The sequence below is a fragment of the Piliocolobus tephrosceles genome, chromosome 1 (assembly GCF_002776525.5).
Source record: "Piliocolobus tephrosceles isolate RC106 chromosome 1, ASM277652v3, whole genome shotgun sequence".
In the NCBI taxonomy this organism is placed as follows: Eukaryota; Metazoa; Chordata; class Mammalia; order Primates; family Cercopithecidae; genus Piliocolobus; species Piliocolobus tephrosceles.
In genome coordinates, this window is record NC_045434.1 from 82,213,432 (window position 1) to 82,235,649 (window position 22,218).

Sequence of the window (22,218 nt, forward strand, 5' to 3'; positions counted from 1 at the left end):
AAAAAAAAAAAAAAAAAATACAAAAACCTAGCTGGGACATGTGGTGGGCACCTGTAGTCCCAGCTACTCAGGAGGCTAAGGCAGGAGAATGGCATAAACCCAGGAGGCAGAGGTTGCAGTGAGCTGAGATCCGGCCACTGCACTCCAGCCTGGGCGACAAAGCGAGACTCTGTCTCAACAACAACAAAAAAAAAAACTCATATTTTCTTTGTCCTGCTCATCCAGGAGCTCTCTCTACATCTCCAGATCTCAGAAATAATAAGCTATTTTAATTAATTCCAAGTGTTCAACTTTCTCTTTTTATGTATATTTGGATTGCTTTCTCTTAATTCTTAAAAATTATTATTCTTCAGAACTTGAAAGAAAAACTTGCCCCAACCTGTGTCCAAATCCACAAAAGCATGAAAGACTTGAACAGAAAATACTTTGAAGAAACTGGAAGATTTTATTATACCACTCCCAGTAGCTACGTGCAATTTATAGAAACATTTGCACACATTTTGAGGGCACGAGAGGAAGAGATGCAAACAAAGAGGTAAGACTTTGAGAACAAATCAGAAATATATTTTATATTGGTGTTTTTGTTTGTGAAAAGAGACACAAATGCAAAATGATGAGCCAAATCTGCCTTTTTGGTGGGACAAAAAGCCAGAAGTTGCAGAAGATCTTAAAGGAGATAAGGTTGATATTCCCCCTGTGTGCCTTCAAAGGCCGCCCCTGTCAAGGCAAGGCTGACAGACTTGGCCAGTAAATAAACAATTAGCCCCTGTTGGATTCTGACAGTTTATTTCTTACATGGGCAATGAAAACAAGAGTAACTAACAGTGCCACTCCCCATGTCCTTTGTCTCATGGGATGACAGCAAAATAAAAGGCTTCAGATGACTACAACACAGATAGTGGAACACCTGCTAAGCAGTTTTATAGCCAGCAGTGGTACCTGAGGAAGCATGGGAAGAAACATGAAGCAGCAGACCTCACTGCTAATTAGAATACAGGAGACATTGGAAAACTGTCTTATGACAATCTTCCAGGAAGATGGGGAAATTAGTAGGAAATGGCCTTGTAGCATCTACTCACAAGTGCCCCATATTTTAGTGTTCTAGAAAGATCAGGGGTGTCCTGCCAACACTTAGATCAGCTGCAACCAAGCCTTGTCTATATAACCTATATGGAGACATGAAAGGCTGCCGAGGCACCATGGTGGAACTATTCCCCTCCAAGTCCATCTCCTAAACCTTTCATGTATCTAGCTAATAATTCTGTTTTTAAAATAGCCCACTCCGTCAGATACCCTAACTAATTACTCTGATTGGGGCCTGGACCAGATCCATTCCATTTGCCATAGGGAACACTGCATGAGAGTGATCATGACTGTGACTCCCACTTGGAGGATAGACCACAGCCAAGCTCCCTGTCTGGAGCTAAGCCAGTTAAAAATGTTATTAATCCAAGTGTATCAAGAGGTATTGGCCATTGCACATTCTCTGTCTCAACTGGCCAGCACGAAGTCCAGTGCAATGCGATTTTTCATCAGCGCTCGTGCTGGAGATTGTGAACTAACTTGTGTGCCGCAGGTAAGTAAAGGCCTGACATTTACAAAAGAAGTAGCAACCTCAATAGCAGCTTTTTGCTAATGTGGGGTCGGGGTCTAATTTTATTAAGTTTTTGTTAACAAGGTCAGGTAGGGCATGATAGATCCAATAACAGTTCATTTTAGAGCAGTTGAGGTAATCTGTGAATATAATAATGAGGCTAAAGAGAATCACATCAGTGCTCAGAAAGCTAATCTTGTTCCGTTTCAAGGAGAAGTTGTTCACTCCTGGGATCAGCAGATCCTAAGAGGTTTCTGAGAGTCCTTTGATTAAGATTTTTGTTGGTCAGCAGTTAAATTAAGGATAATGTCAACGGTCTGAGAAAATTGGCCAGATGCCCTACAGGCAAGAGTCAAGAGAGTTTAATGAACCTTCCTCTCACTCCTAACCTCCTGGGATCTAAGGTGTCCCCTCCCTGTCACCCAGGGTTGTAGCTCTCCATTCACAGCTGTGTAATCAGTATGACCAGTCCCTATCACAGTCATTCACCCCTTTTCCAGTCCTCTTCATGTCTTACCCACAACACAACTCTAGATCACTCAGCAGTTTCTTCCATACGTACCTTGTACTATCCTAGGACATCTTCCACCCCCTAATGCGTGGGCCATGCAAGGACAATCTTAAGAGCTATCACCTTATATGCATAATCATTATTATCAACATCCATAACTGGTTATATCCAGCAAGCATATCTCGGTGGCAAAAGACAGGTTATAGTCCCCCACTGCTCAACTCTTCTTTGCTACTTGGAAATTTCAGTAGTCCAGTTTCCCAGGGGTAGATGTTGGGGGAGAAAAAGCGAGAAGAGTTAATTATATGGTTTGGGTCTCTTACAGCCTATCTGGTCCTCTTTCCCACCCCAAAACTTACAATTAAATATTCTGTTTAAATGAAAGTTACCCTTACGGAGAATTAGTACCTTTAAAGCCCAATTTGCCTGTCTTAAGTGTGCTCCACTGGGAGCTGAGCCTCAGATGCCCAGTTCTCATTATTAGTTTTTCCTTTGAGTCTATTTTATTTTTAACAGCATCTGTTCTTCATCAAGTTGAGAAATTTCCCCTCTCTTCCTAGTCATCGTTAATTTTATCAAATGTTTTTTTCTGCATCAATGGATGCTGATGCAGCAGGGAATTTTCTTTTTTATAGCTTGTTAATAGAGTGGATTATATTGATTGACTTTCAAATAGTGAGCCAGTCTTGCATCTCTAGAATAAACTCCATTTGGCCATAATTTGAGTAATTCTTTTTATATATTATCAAATTGTATTTGCCAAATTGTGTTATATCTTACACCTTCTTAATACTTTTTCTTCTTCAGGGATCGCTTCCATATGGGTCTATCCACAATCCTGGAAGCAACCACACTAGTTACAGAAATGCAAGAAGAGCTCTTGATTCTTGGCCCTCAAGTAGAACAAAAAACAAAGGTATGTTTGCTTTGAAATCTCTTTTAAAGATTTTATAGTCTAATATAGAACACTGTTTGAAAGCAAAGGCTCTGATACCTGACAAAGATAGGCTAGAATTCCAGCTTTGTTACCCTATAGTTGTATACATATGAAAGAAATAACTTGTTTTTTTGTCTCAGTTGATCTGTAAAATGAGAACAAAAAAGCAATAACAGCAAAATAGTAACGTTATTACATTTTGATAAATAAGTATAATAGGTATATAGCTAACTGTAGAAGCTTATGTAGAAAGATTCCCTAGTCAGTTAGTTAAATCCATCTGAAATATGCTGTGATAACTTGCAGTCTATCAACTATTCTAAAAACCATCATTCATTTTCACTCTTTGTGTGTAATGCATGAAATGTTTACTGTAGTCATCCTAGGCAATATCCCAATGGCAGACCAATGGAAGAGAGCACCAATGGCAGAGAGCTACCATCAAGCATGATGGATGACAGAGCTTCTAAGAGGGGGCGCAGCTGAGAGCTGGCCAAATGGTGAGAGCTCTTGCTCTCTCCATTTTATTCGTCTCTTGTTCTCTCTCTCATTTTATGCATCTATTAAAGATATTTCAGGCTGATTTTAATAAACTTTACCATAGTGAAATGAGATATTTGAATTACTCTTTTAGAAAAGAGATCACGTCTCTTAAAATTCATTCTAAGAACAATTATGTGCTTCATTAGGAAACAGAAACTCTAATGGAAAAACTACGGAAAGATTCACAAGTAGTTGAGAAAGTTCAGATGCTTGTTAAACAGGATGAAGAAATTGTGGCAGAAGAAGTAAGAATTGTGGAAGATTATGCTCAGGTAAAATTAAAGTATAGTCAATACAAATAATTTGGAGATTTGAAAAAGTATTCCCTAACCTTCAAGTTCAAAAGTCAGACTGACTGGTCTTAAATATATAGTGCCTCAACTATGGTTACTTTTCACTGTAATTCCAACAACTATTTACTGAGTCCCTACTACACACAGGATAACATTAAATGAAAATATGAAATCCAAACATGCGTGTTCCCTGTCCTTGAGAAACCCACAATCCTAGGACGCTTTTCTGATTACAATGAACAGAAACTCACGCAAGTCATACCAAAAGTATATTTGGCCTTCAAGTGTAACATCTGCAAGAAACAAGGCAGCTCAAGAGACTGGGTATTTGGCGTGTGTCACTTCTGTTGCTGACTGAATAATTCTCTCTTTTTAAATTGATCATTCTCCTCCATATACTCCAGTCGGGATCTCAGCAGGAGCCAGTGTGGTTTAGCAAATCACTGAATGCTCAACTCTGGTCTGATCAGTAGCTGTTCCTGCTCATAGCAAGTCGAGAGTAGACCTTGTCTTCCGTGTACAAAGGTTTTTAATCAAGCACCTCCACCAATTAAAATACATATGTGAGCCTATACTCTAGTATGTGTGTAAATTATTTATAGATAAATTATATCCATGGGCTACTACCATTAGCTAATAGCCCAAAGCTCAACAAATATCTAGGGCAAGGTTTATTATGAATAACAGTGAATATAAATACAGATTGCAAATAGTCCTTTCGGTCATTTCAAAATTTTCTTGTTGGTCTCTTGTCATACCTGATTAGCTCATCATTGTTTTTTACCTTGTAACATGGTTGAAGAAAAATTTATATCAAGAATAAAAGAAGTGTCAACATGCCTTTTGCTTGTTGTTCACTTGTACTTCCACTGTTAGCATTGCCTTCAATCCAGTGTTTCTTTCAGACATCTTTTTAAGCTACCTGCCCATGTTTTAGGAGCTAGGTTACAGAACAGGCAAACTAGATTACAGAATAGGCAAATTCCTCACTTGAATACAAGTAAGCTGCAAGGCTTCCAAGTCCTGAGTATTAAGCAAATAGGGGAGGCCCCACTCCTGAGCCTTCTCAGATGGGGAGCTTCCCCTCTTCCATTAAGATGCCACCTCTCTCACTGAGTGATCCAGAACTTCTGTGATGCCAACCACCTGAAGGTGCCACTGTTGATCAATATATCAAATATGAGTACGGGGCCAAGCGGGGTGGCTCATGCCTGTAATCTCAGCACTTTGGGAGGCCGAGGCAGGCAGATCACGAGGTCAGGAGATCAAGACCATCCTGGCCAACATGGTGAAACCCCATCTCTACTAAAAATACAAAAATTAGCTGAGTGTGGTGGTGCATGCCTGTAATCCCAGCTACTCGGGAGGCTGAGGCAGGAGAATCGCTTGAACCTAGGAAGCAGAGATTGCAGTGAGCCACGATCATGCCACTGCACTCCAGCCTGGTGAGAGCAAGACTCTGTCTAAATAAATAAATAAATAAATAAATAAATAAATAAATAAATAAGGGTATGGCTTAATTTCAGTATGTAATATTTTATGCCAAATAAAAATTAGTATAGAGAAATTCACGGGGTTCATTGTTGGTTTTTGTTTTGCTTTGCTTTGTTTTGTTTTTTGCCATACCACAAAGGGTAATCTTTTTTTCTCCCTGGCTTCGGCACAAAGTCAGATACATTAGGGCCTGGGGCCATATTTTTAAAAAGAATACAAAATTACTAGTACACAATTAGGTATGAAAGTAAATATGTACTTAGAATAAGTAAAGAAATCACAACAAGATATAAAATTTTTAAAGCTGACAATTATCACAAACATCACAAAATCTAGAAAATTACCTCACACACTCCTATAATACTTTTTTAAAATTTTTTATTATACTTTAAGTTCTGGGATACATTTGCAGAATGTGCAGGTTTGTTACATAGGTATATACGTGCCATGGTTTGCTGCACCCATTAACATGTCATCCACATTAGGCATTTTTTTCTAATGCTATCCCTCCCCTCGCCCCTCACCCCCCAACAGGCCCCAGTGTGTGATGTCTCCTCCCTGTGCCCCTATGTTCTCATTGTTCAGCTCCCACTTTTGAGTAAGAATATGTGGTGTTTGGTTTTCTGTTCTTGTGTTAGTTTGCAGAGAGTGATGGTTTCCAGCTTTATGCATGTCCCTGCAAAGGACATGAACTCATCCTTTTTATGGCTGCATGGTATTCCATGGTGTATATGTGCCACATTTTCTTTATCCAGTCTATCACTGATGGGCATTTGGGTTGGTCTTCGCTATTGTGAATACTCCCGCAATAAACATACGTGTGCATGTGTCTTTATAGTAGAATGATTTATAATCCTCTCTGTATATACCCAGTAATGGGATTGCTGAGTCAAATGGTATTTCTGGTTCTAGATCTTTGAGAAATTGCCACACTGTCTTCCACAATGGTTGAACTAATTTACATTCCCACCAACAGTGTAAAAGTGTTCCTATTTCTCCACATCCTCTCCAGCATCTATTATTTCCTGACTTATTAATAATCACCATTCTAACTGGCATGAGATGGTATCTCGTTGTGGTTTTGATTTGCATTTCTCTAATGACTAATGATGATGAGCTTTTTTTTCATATGTTTGTTGACCACATAAATGTCTTCTTTTGAAAAGTGTCTGTTCATATCCTTTGCCCACTTTTTGATGAGGTCGTTTGTTTTATTCTTGTAAATTTCTTTAAGTTCCTTCCAGATTCTGGATATTAGCTCTTTGTCAAATGGATAGATTGCAAAAATTTTCCCCATTCTGTAGGTTGCCTGTTCACTCTGATGATTGTTTCTTTTGCTGTGCAGAAGCTCTTTAATTGGATCCCATTTGTCAATTTTGGCTTTTGTTACAACCGCCTTTGGTGTTTTAGTCATGAAGTCTTTGCCCACGCCTAAGTCCTGAATGGTATTGCATAGGTTTTCTTCTAGGGTTTTTATGGTTTTGGGTCTCATATTTAAATCTTTAATCCATCTTGAGTTAATTTTTGTATAAAGTGTAAGGAAGGGATCCACTTTCAGTTTTCTGCATATAGCTAGTCAATTTTCCCAACACTATTAAATAGAGAAACCTTTCCCCATTGCTGGTTTTGTCCAGTTTGTCAAAGATCAGATAGTTGTAGACGTGTAGGGTTATTTCTGAGGCCTCTGTTCTGTTCCATTGGTCTATATATCTGTTTTGGTACCAGTACCATGCTGTTTTGGTTACTGCAGCCTTGTAGTATACTTTGGAGTCAGGTAGCATGATGCCTCCAGTTTTGTTCTTTTTGCTTAGGATTGTCTTGTATATACAGGCTCTTTTTGGTTCCATATGAAATTTAAAGTAGTTTTTTCTAATTCTGTGAAAAAAAAAAGTCAATGGTAATTTGATGGGAATAGCATTGAATCTATAAATTACTTTGAGCAGTATGGCCATTTTCATGACAGTGATTCTTCCTATCCATGAGCATGGAATGTTTTTCCATTTGTTTGTGTCCTCTCTTATTTCCTTGAGCTGTGGTTAGTAGTTCTCCTTGAAGAGGTCCTTCACATCCCTTGTAAGTTGGATTCCTAGGTATTTTATTCTCTTTGTAGCAATTGTGAATGGGAATTTGCTCATGATTTGGCTCTCTGTTTGTCTATTATTGGTATATATGAATGCTTGTGATTTTTGCACATCAATTTTGTATCCTGAGACTTTGCTGAAATTGCTTATCAGCTTAAGGAGTTTTGGGCCTGAGACAACAGGGTATTCTAAATGTCATCTGCAAACATACAATTTGACTTCCTCTCTTCCTATTTGAATACCTTTTATTTATTTCTCTCTCCTGATTGCACTGGGCAGAACTTCCAATATTATATCGAATAGGAATGGTGAGTGAGGGCATCCTTGTCTTGTGCTGGTTTTCTTTTTTTTTTTTTTTTTTTTTTTTTTTTTGAGACGGAGTCTCGCTCTGTCGCCCAGGCTGGAGTGCAGTGGCCGGATCTCAGCTCACTGCAAGCTCCGCCTCCCGGGTTTACGCAATTCTCCTGCCTCAGCCTCCTGAGTAGCCGGGACTACAGGCGCCTACCACCTCGCCGGCTAGTTTTTTTGTATTTTTAGTAGAGACGGGGTTTCACCATGTTAGCCAGGATGGTCTCGATCTCCTGACCTCGTGATCCACCCGTCTTGGCCTCCCAAAGTGCTGGGATTACAGGCTTGAGCCACCGCGCCCGGCCTTGTGCTGGTTTTCAAAGGGAATGCTTCCAGCTTTTGCCCATTCAGTATGATATTGGCTGTAGGTTTGTCATAAATATCTCTTATTATTTTGAGATATGTTCCATCAATACCTAGTTTATTGAGTATTTTTAACATGAAGCGGTGTCGAATTTTATCAAAGGCCTTTTGCGCCTATAATGAGATAATCATATGGTTTTTGTTATTGGTTCTGTTAATGTGATGGATTACGTTTATTGATTTGCATGTGTTCAACCAACCTTGCGTCCAGGGATGAAGCCGACTTGATCATGGTGGATAAGCTTTTTAATGTGCTGCTGGATTTGGTTTGCCAGTATTTTTTTGAGGATTTTCACATCAATGTTCATCAGGGATATTGGCCTGAGTTTTTTGTTTGTTTGTTTGTTTGTTTGTTTGTTTTTGTGGTGTCTTTGCCAGGTTTTGGTATCAGGTTGATGCTGGCCTCATAAAATGAGTTAGGGAGGAATCCCTCTTTTTCTATTGTTTGGAGTAGTTTCAGAAGGAATGGTACCAGCTCCTCTTTGTACCTCTGTAGAATTCGGCTATTAATCTGTCTGGTCCTGGGCTATTTTTTTGGTTGGTAAGCTATTAATTACTCCCTCAATTTCAGAACTTGCTACTGGTCTATTCAGGGATTCAACTTCTTCCTGGTTTAGTCTTGGGAAGGTGTATGTTTCCAGGAATTTATTCATTTCTTCTAGATTTTCTAGTTTATTTGCGTAGAGGTGTTTATAGTATTCTCTGATGGTAGTTTGTATTTCCGTGGGATGAATGGTGATCTCCCCTTTATCATTTTTTATTGTGTCTCTTTGATTCTTCTGTCTTTTCTTCTTTATTAGTCTGGCTAGTGGTCTATTTTGTTAATCTTTTCAAAAACCCAGCTCATGGATTCATAGATGTTTTGAAGGGTTTTTCCTGTCTCTATATCCTTCAGTTCTGCTCTGATCTTTGTTATTTCTTGCCTTCTGCTAGCTTTTGAATGTGTTTGCTCTTGCTTCTCTAGTTCTTTTAATTGTGATGTCAGGGTGTCAATTTTAGATCTTTCTCGCTTTCTCCTGTGGGCATTCAGTGCCGTAAATTTCCCTCTAAACACTGCTATAACTGTGTCCCAGAGATTCTGGTACGTTGTGTCTTTGTTCTCATTGGTTTCAAATAACTTATTTATTTCTGCCTTAATTTCATTATTTACTCAGTAGTGATTAAGGAGCAGATTGTTCAGTTTCCATGTAGTTGTGTGGTTTTGAGTGAGTTTCTTAATCTTGAGTTCTAATTTGATGGCACTGTGGTCTGAGAGACGGTTTGTTATGATTTCCATTCTTTTGCATTTGCTGAGGACTGTTTTACTTCTAATTATGTGATCAATTTTAGAATAAGTGCTATGTGTTGCTGAGAAGAATGTATTTTCTGTTGATTTGAGGTGGAGAGTTCTGTAGATGTCTATTAGGTCTGCTTGGTCCTGAGCTGAGTTCAAGTCCTGAATATTCTTGTTAATTTTCTGTCCCATTGATCGGTCTAATATTCACAGTGGGATGTTAAAATCTTCCACTATTATTGTGTGGGAGTCTAAGTCTCTTTGTAGATCTCTAAGAACTTGCTTTATGAATTTGGCTGCTCCTGTATTGGGTGCATATGTATTTAGGATAGTTAACTCTTCTTGTTGCATTGATTCCTTTGCCATTATGTAATGCTCTTCTTTCTTTTGATCTTTGTTGGTTTAAAGTCTGTTTTATCAGAGACTAGGATTGCAATCCCTGCTTTTTTGCTTTCCATTTGCTTGATAAATCTTCCTCTGGCCCTTTATTTTGACCCTGTGTGTGTCTTCGCACATGAGATGGATCTCCTGAATACAGCACACTGATGGATCTTGACTCTTTATCTAATTTGCCAGTCTGTGTCTTTTAATTGGGGCATTTAGCCCATTTACATTTAAGGTTAATATAGTTATGTGTGAATTTGATCCTGTCATTATGATGCTAGCTGGTTATTTTGCCCATAAGTTGATGCAGGTTTTTCATAATGTTGATGATCTTTACATTTTGGTATGTTTTTGCAGTGGCTGGTACCAGTTTTTCCTTTCCATATTTAGTGCTTCCTTCAGGAGCTCTTATAAGGTAGGCCTGGATGGTGACAGAATCCCTCAGCATTTGCTTGTCTGTAAAGGATTTTGTTTCTCCTTCAGTTATGAAGATTAGTTAGGCTGGATATGAAATTCTTGCTTGAAAATTCTTTTCTTTAAGAAGGTTGAATATTGGCCCTACTCTCTTCTAGTTTGTAGGGTTTCTGCAGAGAGATCCACTGTTAGTCTGATGGGCTTCCCTTTGTGGGTAACCCGACCTTTCTCTCTGGCTGCCTTTAACATATTTTCCTTCATTTCAACCTTGGTGAATCTGAGGATTATGTGTCTTGGGGTTGCTCTTCTTGAGTAGTATCTTTATGGTTTTCTCTGTATTTCCTGAATTTGAATGTTGGCCTGTCTTGCTAGGTTGGGTGAGGTCTCCTGGATGATATCCTGAAGTGTGTTTTCCAGCTTGGTTCCATTCTCTCCATCACTTTCAAGTACGCCAATCAAATGTTGGTTTAGTCTTTTCACATAGTCTCATATTTCTTGGAGGCTTTGTTCATTCTTTTTCATTCTTTTTTCTCTTATCTTGCCTTCATGCTTTGTTTCTTTAAGCTGATTTTCAATATCTGATAGCCTTTCTTCCACTTGATTGATGCAGCTATCGATACTTGGGTATGCTTCATGAAGTTCTCATGCTGTGTTTTTCAGCTCCATCAGGTCATTTATGTTCTTCTCTAAACTAGTTATTTTAGTTAGCAATTACTCTAATCTTTTATCAAGGTTCTTAGCTTCCTTGCATTGGGTTAGAACATGCTCCTTTAGCTCAGAGGAGTTTGTTATTACCCACCTTCAGAAGCCCACTTTTGTCAATTTGTCAAACTCATTCTCCATCCAGTTTTGTTCCCTTGCTGGCAAGGAGTTGTGATCCTTCAGAAGAGAAGAGGCATTCTGGTTTTGGAATTTTCAGCATTTTTGTGCTGGTTTTTCCTCATCTTTATGGATTTATCTACCTATGGTCTTTGTTCTTGGTGACCTTCAGATGGAGTTTTTGTGTGGTTGTCCTTTTTGTTGATGTTGATGCTATTGCTTTCTGTTTGTTGGTTTTTCTTTTAACAGTCAGGCCCCTCTTCTGCAGATCTGCTAGAATTTGCTAGGGGTCCACTCCAGACCCTGTTTGCCTGGGTATCCCCAATGGAGGCTGCAGAACAGCAAAGATTGCTGCATGCTCCTTCCTCTGGAAGCTTCATCCCAGAGGGGCACCCACCAGATGACAGCTGGAGCTCTCCTGTCTGTCGACCCCTGCTGGGAAGTGTCTCCCCATCAGGAGGCATGCAGGTCAGGGATCCACTTGAGGCAGTCTGTCTCTTAGCAGAGCTCGAATGCTGTGCTGGGAGATCCACTGCTCTCTTCAGAGCTGGTAGGCAGGAGCATTCAAGTCTGCTGAAGCCATGGCCACAGCCACCCCTTCCTTCAAGTGCTCTGTCCCAGGGAGATGGAAGTTTTATCTATAAGCCCCTGATGGGGCTGCTGCCTTTCTTTCAGAGATGTCCTGCCCAGACAGGAGGTATCTGGAGAGAGAGTCTGGCTATAGCGGCTTTGCAGCACTGAGGTTGGCTCTGCCCAATCCAAAATTTGGGGTGGCTTTGTTTACACTGTGAGGGGAAAACTGCCTACTCAAGCCTCAGTAATGGTGGATGCCCCTTCCCCCACCAAGCTTGAGTCCCAGCTCATCTTCAGACTGCTGTGCTGGCAGCAAGAATTTCAAGTGAGTGGATCTTAGCTTGCTGGGCTCCATTGGAGTGGGATCCACTGAGCAGGACCACTTGGATTTCTGGCTTCAGTTCCTTTTCCAGGGGAGTGAATGGTTCCATCTTGCTGGCATTCCAGGCACCACTGGGGTATGAAAAAAAAACTCCTGCAGCTAGCTTGGTGTCTGCCCAAACAGCCGCCCAGTTTTGTGCTTGAAACCAGGGCCCTTGTGGTGTAGGCACCCAAAGGAATCTCCTGGTCTGTGGGTTGTGAAGACTGGGAAAAGTATAGTATCTGGGCCAGAATGCACTGTCCTTCATGGCACAGTCCCTCATGGCTTCCCTTGGCTATGGGAGGGAGTTCCCTGACCCCTTGTGCTTCCCGGGTGAGGTGATGCCCCATCCTGCTTCAGTTCTCCCTCCGTGGGCTGCACCCACTGTCTGACCAGTCCCAATGAGATGAACCAGGTACCTCAGTTGGAAATGCAGAAATCACCTACCTTCTGCGTTGGTCTCACTGGGAGCTGCAGACCGGAGCTGTTCCTATTTGGCCATCTTGGCCCAATCATGCCACAATCCTATAATACTTTTTTGTACATTTTCTCACCACATACTCTGTGATCATTTCTTCATATTATAGTGATTTTGTAATATCATTTCCTAAAAAATCTTTAGCATAATTGATCAAATGTATTTTTCATTTTTGATAGTTTAGAAGTTTCTTCCAACTTTATAAGTTATTATTGACAATGACACAAATATTTATAGGACTGCTATTGCATTTGATATAAGCAGCAATGGCTTTTCAAGAGTTCTTGTGCAGTGATTAATTTCAAATACTGTTTGAATCAATGACATTCATTAACCAGTTTTCCATCAATGTTCCCATTATAGCAGTGTTTTCTGATATTTATGTCAATAAATATCATTAATGTCAATATTTCTTGAAAACGCAGCAAGAACTTTAAATTCTTCCAATGTGATCATATGATTCATTCTTCTTCATTACTTGGATAATTTGACAAAACAAGAGCCACTTCATTACTTACGTTCTAAATTTATTTTTTCATTTTAATAAATTTTTGGTATGACCTGAAATTTTTCATTATGATTTGCTCCTCAATATCAGAATAACCTCTACTGATTTTAGCACTCACCTTTATTTCATATTTCACACGTATTTATCTTAATTATATACATGTAAATAAAATTTTGTAATTCTAAAATAAGGCACCTCTCACATATCTGTATAAGAAATCTGTAATTTCTCACTTACTTCATTGAAACACTCCAAAACATCTTGCCAAATGCAGTAAGTATTTCTTCAAAACCCAGGAATTCTGATGAATTTGATTTTATACAATTCCCACTAAAAAGGGGCGAAAAAAGTACAGCAGATTTAGAATAGTATATACTGCTTATCAAGTATACTCAAAATGAAGCTTCATTTTGCAAAGGTGTCAGTGCAAATCTAACCCTCCACTTACAATTTTATACATCTAATAAGTGGAAATATTTCCATAGAGTAGCTTCTAGACCCATACATTGTAAATCTCGTCTCTCCTATACTAACCTGTGGGTTACTTCTGGCGCCAGACCCTATAGGACAAGTTTCTATTACAATATGACCTCTGGACTTAATGTCACCCCACTGGGAAAGTTAGACCAGCAGAAAACAGAAGTATTACTGGAAGTCATTTCTATTTCAGACAGCTTACGTAGCTTTATTATATAGGGAAGTAACTGTGCGCAGTATAAATATAATTCCCAACTCAACTTTTTAGCCAGATCCCAAAATGTCCACAGTCACTACAGTACATGATGTGACAGGAAACTTGACAAAGAGTGAGGCAAAATGCAAAGAGAAATCATTCCTAATTGATTGCAGTTCAAATGTTTTACTTCTGCAAAATGAAAACATACGACCCTGCAAACATAATAGCAGGGCAGCTTGCACAGCCTTGGAAGGAGTGTGTGCAAGTGAGAGGCTGAAGTTTAAGCTTCGTAGCTTCACACTAATTCTACTCTTAACCGGACCATTCCTCAAAACGGTATTGTTAATTCTACACTGAGTCTAAGAGGTAAGACAGGAATCATTCAGTGTTTTTGCTTCCCATGTATACCTTCTCATCAAGGACTGAATCATACACCTTTTAGGACTATGATACACCTTTCCAACAGTACAAGCATGTGTGCGCATATCTAAGTCATACAAGATGCATAACTTATGGGCATTGTAAAAATATCAAATTATATTTTCCAAGTTCAGCATACAAAAATTTTAAATATGCAACTATATTGATTCATATATATTTGGGGACCTATATTTTTATTGCAGAAAACTGCCAATGAACTAAAAAGTGTGCTGCCAGCCTTAGACAAGGCAATTGTGGCTCTGAATGCCCTGGATAAAGCTGATGTCGCTGAATTAAGGTAACTCTCCTAAGTTTCTTTTGAATTGGAACAGCTCAGAAAAAAAACAAATTCATGTTTACTAAGCCTATATTCCATTTTTAGCTTATATACTAAGCCTATATTCCATTTTTTAATCTTGGTTTAAGATGTTTTACCCATCTTGGTTAAGTGTTCATTCTGTATGGTATATACCGTATCTTATCAATTTTATGATGCCTTCAATTTTAAGTCTTATCAGTACTTTTTGTATCCTTAAGAAAAAATGCTGCCAGTTAAACTATGACGTGCTGTTTGTTATAAACTGAATCTCAATCTCTTTGATGTAAAAATGTGCATCTTAAAATTGACAAAATGCAATATACAGTGAGCAAGAGGGAGTATCAGGAGATGACATTAGAGAAGTAACAGGGGCCAGTTCTTCCCCAGCACAGCCCCTCATGTACCTCATGACTTTGTTCCAGAAGGTTCTATTCTCTTAGCTTTTTTTTCTAGCAGATATTCCATAGAGAGTGATCAGTTCAAATTTCCTTTAGCCTAGTTTCTGAGGGCCAGTTTGTCATAGTGGTTAAGCACATGGGCTCTGATACCAAGCTTCCTGGCTTGGAATCCTGGCACTGCCACTTTCTAGCTGTATAAGCTCTCTGTGTCTGAGCTTTCCTTTTGTGCAACAGTGATTGCAGATGTTGAAAGGACTGAATGAGTTAATACAGGTAAAGTACTTGTAACAGAGGCTGGAATAAGGCAACTGCTCAATAAAGGTTACTTTCATGATAAGAAGTTTCCTCTGATCAAGTATGCCCTTTTCCCTGCCCTAGTAGTACTACAAAAGCTAAGAAAACCAGCCTTGTCTTTGAACTCCTTGAGTATGTCTTGTTTGTTTGTTGTTTGTTTTTAAAGATCCTCCGTTGTTATATTGCTAATGTGTATTTTACTTTGCTCACTCCAAAATGCCACACAAATGAGGATGCCTTATAACCTGATCTCCATTGCTATTCTTGGACATGCAGCAGAGGCATCCAGCAGATGCACAGCTTAGTCCATTCTCTTTCCAAGCTGCTATTTCTATCATCAAAATGCCAATGATTGCCCCATGATAGTTTCATCCTTTGCCACTTTGCAACATGAACCACTAGAAGCAGGAAGTAGACAGTAGAAAATGCAGGTTGGAGAAAATCAGGAAAGATCCAAGACAGACTACTTCTGTAAAGTAATAAAGAATTTCAAAGCAAATTTCCAGTAGACAGGTCTCACTTTGAATCAAATATTTATTCCTGGAAAGTGGCACAAAGATTGAACTACAGTCAATTTAAGCCTGTTTCCCCTTTAATTTAAATTAAATTTCCTAGGTAATACATTTTATCCTAGTATTATATTCACATTGTATTTGTTTTAAATAGAGTCAAACCTGGGTAAAATTGAGGAAAGGTTCCTTATTGGAGCGCTCACTTCTCCTTTGTGGACCTTTTCTCTTTTCCTAGTTCCTTGGTTATCTTTCTCATTATTTCAAAAAGGCCAAGCTGATAATCTCAGAAAAGCAACCTGAAAAATTATTTCAGAATAAGGTGCTAATGACTGAGTTATTCAATCCATTTGAAAATGATCTTCATTTTAAAATTAGACTATTAAAGAGACTAAACATTAAATCAAACGAACACATAGGTTAGAATTTCTAGTTGTACAGACACTGGGACCTACCTAAGGCTGGAGGATGGAAGGAGGGAGACAGTCAGAAAATATAACTATTGCATACTGTACTTAGTACCAGGGTGATGAAATAACCTGTACAACAAACTCCCATGACACAAGTTTACCTGTATAACCAACCTGCACATGTACTCCTGAAACTAAAATAAAAGTTGAAAAAAAATTCTAGTTGTGAAATTCAAGGCAGGGGACCTTCTTGGTAAGCCCTTTGGATAATGTCATGCATATAAAGTTGGCTTGGTTTCCTTCCTTCTTTGGGAAGTCTGTGCGATTTTCACTTGGGGAGGCTCATTACCCTGTGTGGACCTACCCTGCCTTGTTCCAAGTTCCAAATGCTGGTGCACAGCAACCATCACCCCCTTGTGATTTCTCTTTGAAACTTGCTTCTTATAAATGTTATTCCGACCCTGACTTTCCAAAGCATCAACTTCTTACCTAACAGTCCGGTGGCATGTAAACTGATTAAGACATAGTGAAGAGGCAGCTTCCAATGTTCCAATAATAAATACATTATTAATGACTTAAAGGACAAATTCGCATCCACCCTTCCTCCCCTGACTGTTTTGTCTGTGATTTTTATGGTGGGAATTTTAAATCAGGAAGAAGAAACGACAGCATGTGTTTAAGGGGAGTTGGCTGTTACACTACTTCTTAAGTCACGAGAATAGGGCTGACTCCGAGCGCATACACGTGTACAGTGTCTCTGTGAAGTAGTCATCAGTAAATCAACCCTGGACTGAAATAAGAGACGGGTTTCTATTTTTAAATAACTCTGCACCGAAGACTTTTCTTCTTTTTTTTTTTTTTTTTTTTTTTTTGAGACGGTGTGTCTAGCTTTTTGCCCAGGCTGGAGAACAGTGGCGTGATCTTGGCTTACTCCAGCCTCCGCCTCCTGGGTTCCAGCAATTCTCCTGCTTCAGTCACCAAGTAGCTGGGACTGTAGGCACCCGCCACCATAGCCAGCTAATTTTTTTATTTTTGTAGAGACAGGTTTTCGCCAAGTTGGCCAGGCTGGTCTCAAACTCCTGACCTCAAGTGATCTGCCCACCTCGGCCTCCCAAAGTGCAGGGATTACAGGCATGAGCCACCATGCCCAGCCCAAGACATTTTATAATAAAACTAGCCTCTAACTCAGAGGTAGTACTTATTTAAGTTTTATGCATTTCATCTTCCTAAAACTATGATATCCTTATATTTAAGATACCCAATCTTTAAAAAATACCTAAATAATTAAATAGCTATATGTTGACAAATAGTTTTCCTTATCCAAATATGTGTTAAAAAATCTGTGTATATTGTCTTCTGAGATATTTACAGGGTGCATTTCATTTTTAATTGTGAAGTTGATGAGATTTTCATCATCTATTACAGAGTATACACACGGCCTCCCTTCCTCGTACTGACTGTCATGAATGCAGTGTGTATACTTCTGCAAAAGAAACCTAACTGGGCAACGGCAAAGTTACTTCTTTCAGAAACTGGTTTCCTGAAAAAATTGATTAACCTTGACAAGGACAGCATACCTGATAAGGTAAAAAGTTGATCTGTAATTGATGCATCTCATATTTACAGTGTGTAAGATCAAACAGACCACCTGCCATCTAAATTGTTCTACTCTTAGATGGAGAAACTATTCTCTAGAAAAATAGCTCTATTCTTCCAGGCAAGAGAGGAGATGCCTAGTTGGATATGGAAAAGAAATCCCAGTCTGAGAAAAATTTCATTCTGATTATGGCTCCCAAAAGTAGATGAGAAATACTGTATATCTAACTCCAAACTGTGTGTGATACCATTTAGAAATAGAGGTGGACCTGTGGGTATGTGACACAGCTAAGGTAGAGAACATCCTCAGAGAGCCCCAGTGTGCCCCAGGTCACATCACCATTACTGACCAGACAGACCTTTGAATAGGGACTGTGCCTTGCCAATATGCCGCCTGGGGGACAGAAGGAAGAGGATGGTATTCCTAGTCACCTCACACCTGAAGTGCACAAGGAGACCAGAATTTTTAGACATCAAATTCCTAAAGCTGGAGAAAATTAATCTGTTTTGTTTTTGTTTTAAAAGTTTCTTTTTAAAAAGTATAGCAAAGCTACTGCAACAACAGTAGCAATAGCAGGATGTTTATAACAAAGACTTTTTCTCTCCTGGTACTAGGTTTTGTTGTTGTTTTGTTTTGTTTTTTGTTTTTTGTTTGTTTTTTGTTTTTTGTTTGTTTTTTGTTTTGAGACAGAGTTTCGCTCTGTTGCCCAGGCTGGAGATCTCAGTGCACTGCAGCCTCCACCCCCCGGGGTTCAAGCAATTCTCCTGCCTTAGCCTCCTGAGTAGCTGGGACTACAGGTGCCCACCACTATGCCCAGCTAATTTTGTATTTTTAGTGGAGACAGGGTTTCACCACGTTGGCCAGGCTGGTCTTGAACTCCTGAGCTTGTGATCTGCTCCCCTTGGCCTCCCAAAGTGCTGGGATTACAGGCGAAGCCACCTTGCCCAGCCACTAGGGTCATTTTCGTACCCAGGGTGCCTTTGATTCTACTATTAAAGATAAGTTTTTTTTTTTTTTTTTTTTTTTTTTAAGACAGAGTCTCACTCTGTGCACTCGCTGGAGTACAGCGGTGTGATCTTGGCTCACTGCAACCTCTGCCTCCCAGGTTCAAGTGATTCTCATGCCTCAGGTTCCCCAGTAGCTAGGATTACAGGCGTGTGCCATCATGCCCAGCTAATTTTTGTATTTTTAGTAGAGACAGGGTTTCTCCATGTTGGCCAGACTGGTCTCAAACTCCTGACCTCTGGTGACCCACCCACCTTGGCCTCCCAAAGTGCTCAGTTTACAGGCATGAGCCACCGTGCCCTGCCTGAATATTTTAATATGAAATAAAATTTCAATCTAGTGGAGACTGGGGAAAACTTCAGGTGAATAATATTTCTTTCTAATGTAATACATTAACTGTGTACTCTCTAGGTTTTCATGAAGCTAAAAAAAATTTTAACCTTACCTGATTTCAACCCAAGCAAGATTGCGCTGGTTTCTGTTGCTTGTTGCTCCCTGTGCCAGTGGGTTATAGCTTTGAATAACTACCATGAAGTACAGAAGGTATGCTTTTCCTCCTAAACATCTGTCATGATTTGAAAGTGACATGTCAATGTCCCAGAAATAATTTTTATTTAACAATACTCAAGTGAACTTGAGTGGAAAGGATACCTAAGGAGAAATACTTTAATCAAATATATTATTCTAACTCACACAGATGTTAAGTGCTCCCGTTAAATTTGTTATTTATTGACAACTATGCTAGTATTTGTTTATTTCATTTTATTGTTTCACCATAATAGGCTATTTTGTACCCCACATATACACATAGTTCTAGGAAAGTTTAATTGTAACAATTGACATCTGTAAATGTCTTTCAAATATAAATGACATTTTTAACGGTACAGCTGACTTTTTTTTGACACTTAAATGTTCTGACATTCTCTTTAAGGTTGTGGGCCCTAAACAAATCCAACTAGCTGAAGCTCAAAACGTCCTTAAAATTGCGCGACAAAGACTGGCTGAGAAACAAAGAGGTTTACAGCTGGTAAGAAATACTTTTACTTGTTCAGTTCTCAAAATAAGACAAAACACCAGGACAATGTAATTATCTCAGGAGAGCTTATCAGTTTCAGATAAAATGGAAATAATAATATAGGTAGTGAAAAGATTAATTGTGAGGATTAAGTAAATAATATTATTGGTAATAGTATTAATAATATATATAAAACTTTTAGTGACTACCACATAATAAAACACTCTATAGAGTTCATTATTATTGTCTTTATAATATTTTAATTTACTATTTCACCAAATTTCTCTCAGGAGATCTCTACAACTTCAGTTTACCAAAGCCTTAAACGGTATCAATCTGTGGTTTTTTTTTTTTTTTTTTTCAATCTGTGTTCTTTAAAAAACTGTACTTTGCCGGGCGCCGTGGCTCATGGGCGCTTTGGGAAGCTGAGAAGGCGCTTTGGGCGCTTGGGAAGCACTTTGGGAAGCTGAGGCAGGTGGATTACCTGAGGTCAGGAGTTCGAGACCAGCCTGGCCAATATGGTGAAACCCCATCTCTACTAAAAATACAAAAATTAGCCAGGCGTGGTGGCAGGCGCCTGTAATCCCAGCTACTTCGGAGGCTGAGGCAGGAGAATCTCTTGAACCCGGGAGAAGGAGGTTCCAGTGAGCCAAGATTGCACCATTACACCCCAGCCTGGGCAACAAGAACAAAATTCCATCTCAAAAAAAAAAAAAAATCCAACTGTGCTCAACCTGTTTATATCATTACCCTGTTGCTTTGTAAAGGCATGATTATTCCTTAAATGTCTTGATTTTAAATTAAAATACAGTATCATTATCATTATGAGAACTGGAACTAGAATTGCTATCCCTGTTACCTATTTAGCTCACATACATTTTGAGAGTAGGCAAAGTAATACATTTCAGAGATGGCAAACAGGCAAATTCAGTCCATTGACATCTTTTAACCTATTACAGTCTTCCCACCCCTCACCTCATTTTGATATAATCCACATTTTGAAATCTGGGGATTTTACTTAATATCTGATTTTCTGTCTTTTCCTGAAAACTCAGATAGCTGGCAACTCTGGGCTAGCATTCCCACTTGGCTGTAGGCAGCCCCCACTCACTTCAAGCATTTCTGCTCCCTGCTTGGCCCCACAGGCATTTTGGGCAAACTGAGATATATTAAAAAGGATTGGATATTTTTGAAGGAAATAAACAAATTTGAACTGAATTTACTTTATATAGATATATCATTTCTTGCTAATATTTTATTGTAGCTTATAGTCTATAGAGTTTTGTTTTGATAGGTGCTGATAATAGTTAATGTTTATTTAGCACTTACTGTGTTCCAAGCACTGTGCTCATTTAATCCTCATTTAATCCTCACAACAACATTTCAAAGTAGATGTTTATAAATGATAAAACTAAATTTAGTTTTAGTAAATTTAGATTTAGTAAATTTGTTCAAGATTTTAAGATAATAAGTAATGGTGTCTAGGTCTCTCTAACTCTAAAGCCCATGCACTTATTGGCCTTTTAAACTGCTACATTTTAAAATATTTATATCCAGAAGTGATATCCAAAATATTTAACAACCAGTGTGGCATAGGCACCAACTGATCAAAATGGACATTTGTCGTGAGGGTAGAAGCAGAGTCTTGGAGCCTACAGCTGAGTTTGAAGAGAAGGTATGGGGCCAGGGTAGGCAATGTGTGGCCATAGAGGTGCTCCCTGGGATATGGAGCAGGACCCGTTAGCAATCACTACAGAAATACGTCAACATTTTCGCAGTTGTTGGTGCCTGTGTAGTTTATACCACTGAATATCAGCCCTATTTCTATCTCAGAGTGGAAGAAACCCAAGAAAGGAAAAAAATTTTTCTTCAAAACTTTAAGAATAATATATTTAAACATTATACAATTTGGAAAAAAGAGCATTCAAGAAGAAATAATTTTAAGTTTAATGAAAGTATTTGCTCCTTTTTTGCAACAATTACTAGAAACTCTATGTAAATAGATTTAAAAACCTGAATGATATGCCCTGTTTTCTGGAACATTTTTAGTCACTGAGAGTCCATTAAAAAAAAAAAAAAAAAAAAAAAAAAAAAAAAAAAAAAAAAAAAAAAACTTGAAAGTTTGAACAATCCAAAAAGCATGGATTATAAAAGAAATCATAGATAGAACAACCAGAATGAAGACAAGGAAATAGAGAACCTGAACAACTCAGTAAACCAACTAGACCTAACAGACATATTCAGAATACTTCACCTAACAACAGAATACACATTCTTCTCAATTGCACCTGAGATATTCTCCAGGGTAGACCATATGTTAGGTCACAAAATAAGTCTCAATAGATTTTAAAAGACATATGCCACAAAAGCACCTTGTCTGGCAATAATAACATGAAGGTTGAAATTAGTAACAGAGGAAAAATGGAAAATTTACAAGTAGTTGACTAATTCATTTTTAAACAACCAGTGACTCACAGAAGAAATCACAAGGGAAATTAGAAAATACTTGGAGACAAATCAAATGCAACAACCAAAACAAATGGGATACAGCAAAAGAAATGCTCAGAGAGAAATTTATAGTTGTAAATGCCTGCGTTTAAA

The 22,218-nt window shown here is 38.7% G+C and overlaps 1 protein-coding gene across 1 annotated transcript in view; it reads left to right on the forward strand.

Moving 5' to 3' along the window:
* The window catches only part of DNAH14 (dynein axonemal heavy chain 14), a 628,991-nt gene that overhangs the window by 522,371 nt on the left and 84,402 nt on the right, over window positions 1–22,218 (forward strand). The window contains exons 47-53 of the mRNA XM_031935270.1: window positions 354–535; window positions 2,913–3,021; window positions 3,732–3,857; window positions 14,274–14,368; window positions 17,426–17,585; window positions 19,014–19,145; window positions 19,534–19,629. Coding sequence (XP_031791130.1) covers window positions 354–535; window positions 2,913–3,021; window positions 3,732–3,857; window positions 14,274–14,368; window positions 17,426–17,585; window positions 19,014–19,145; window positions 19,534–19,629 — 900 coding nt within the window. The remainder of the gene's footprint in view (window positions 1–353; window positions 536–2,912; window positions 3,022–3,731; window positions 3,858–14,273; window positions 14,369–17,425; window positions 17,586–19,013; window positions 19,146–19,533; window positions 19,630–22,218) is intronic.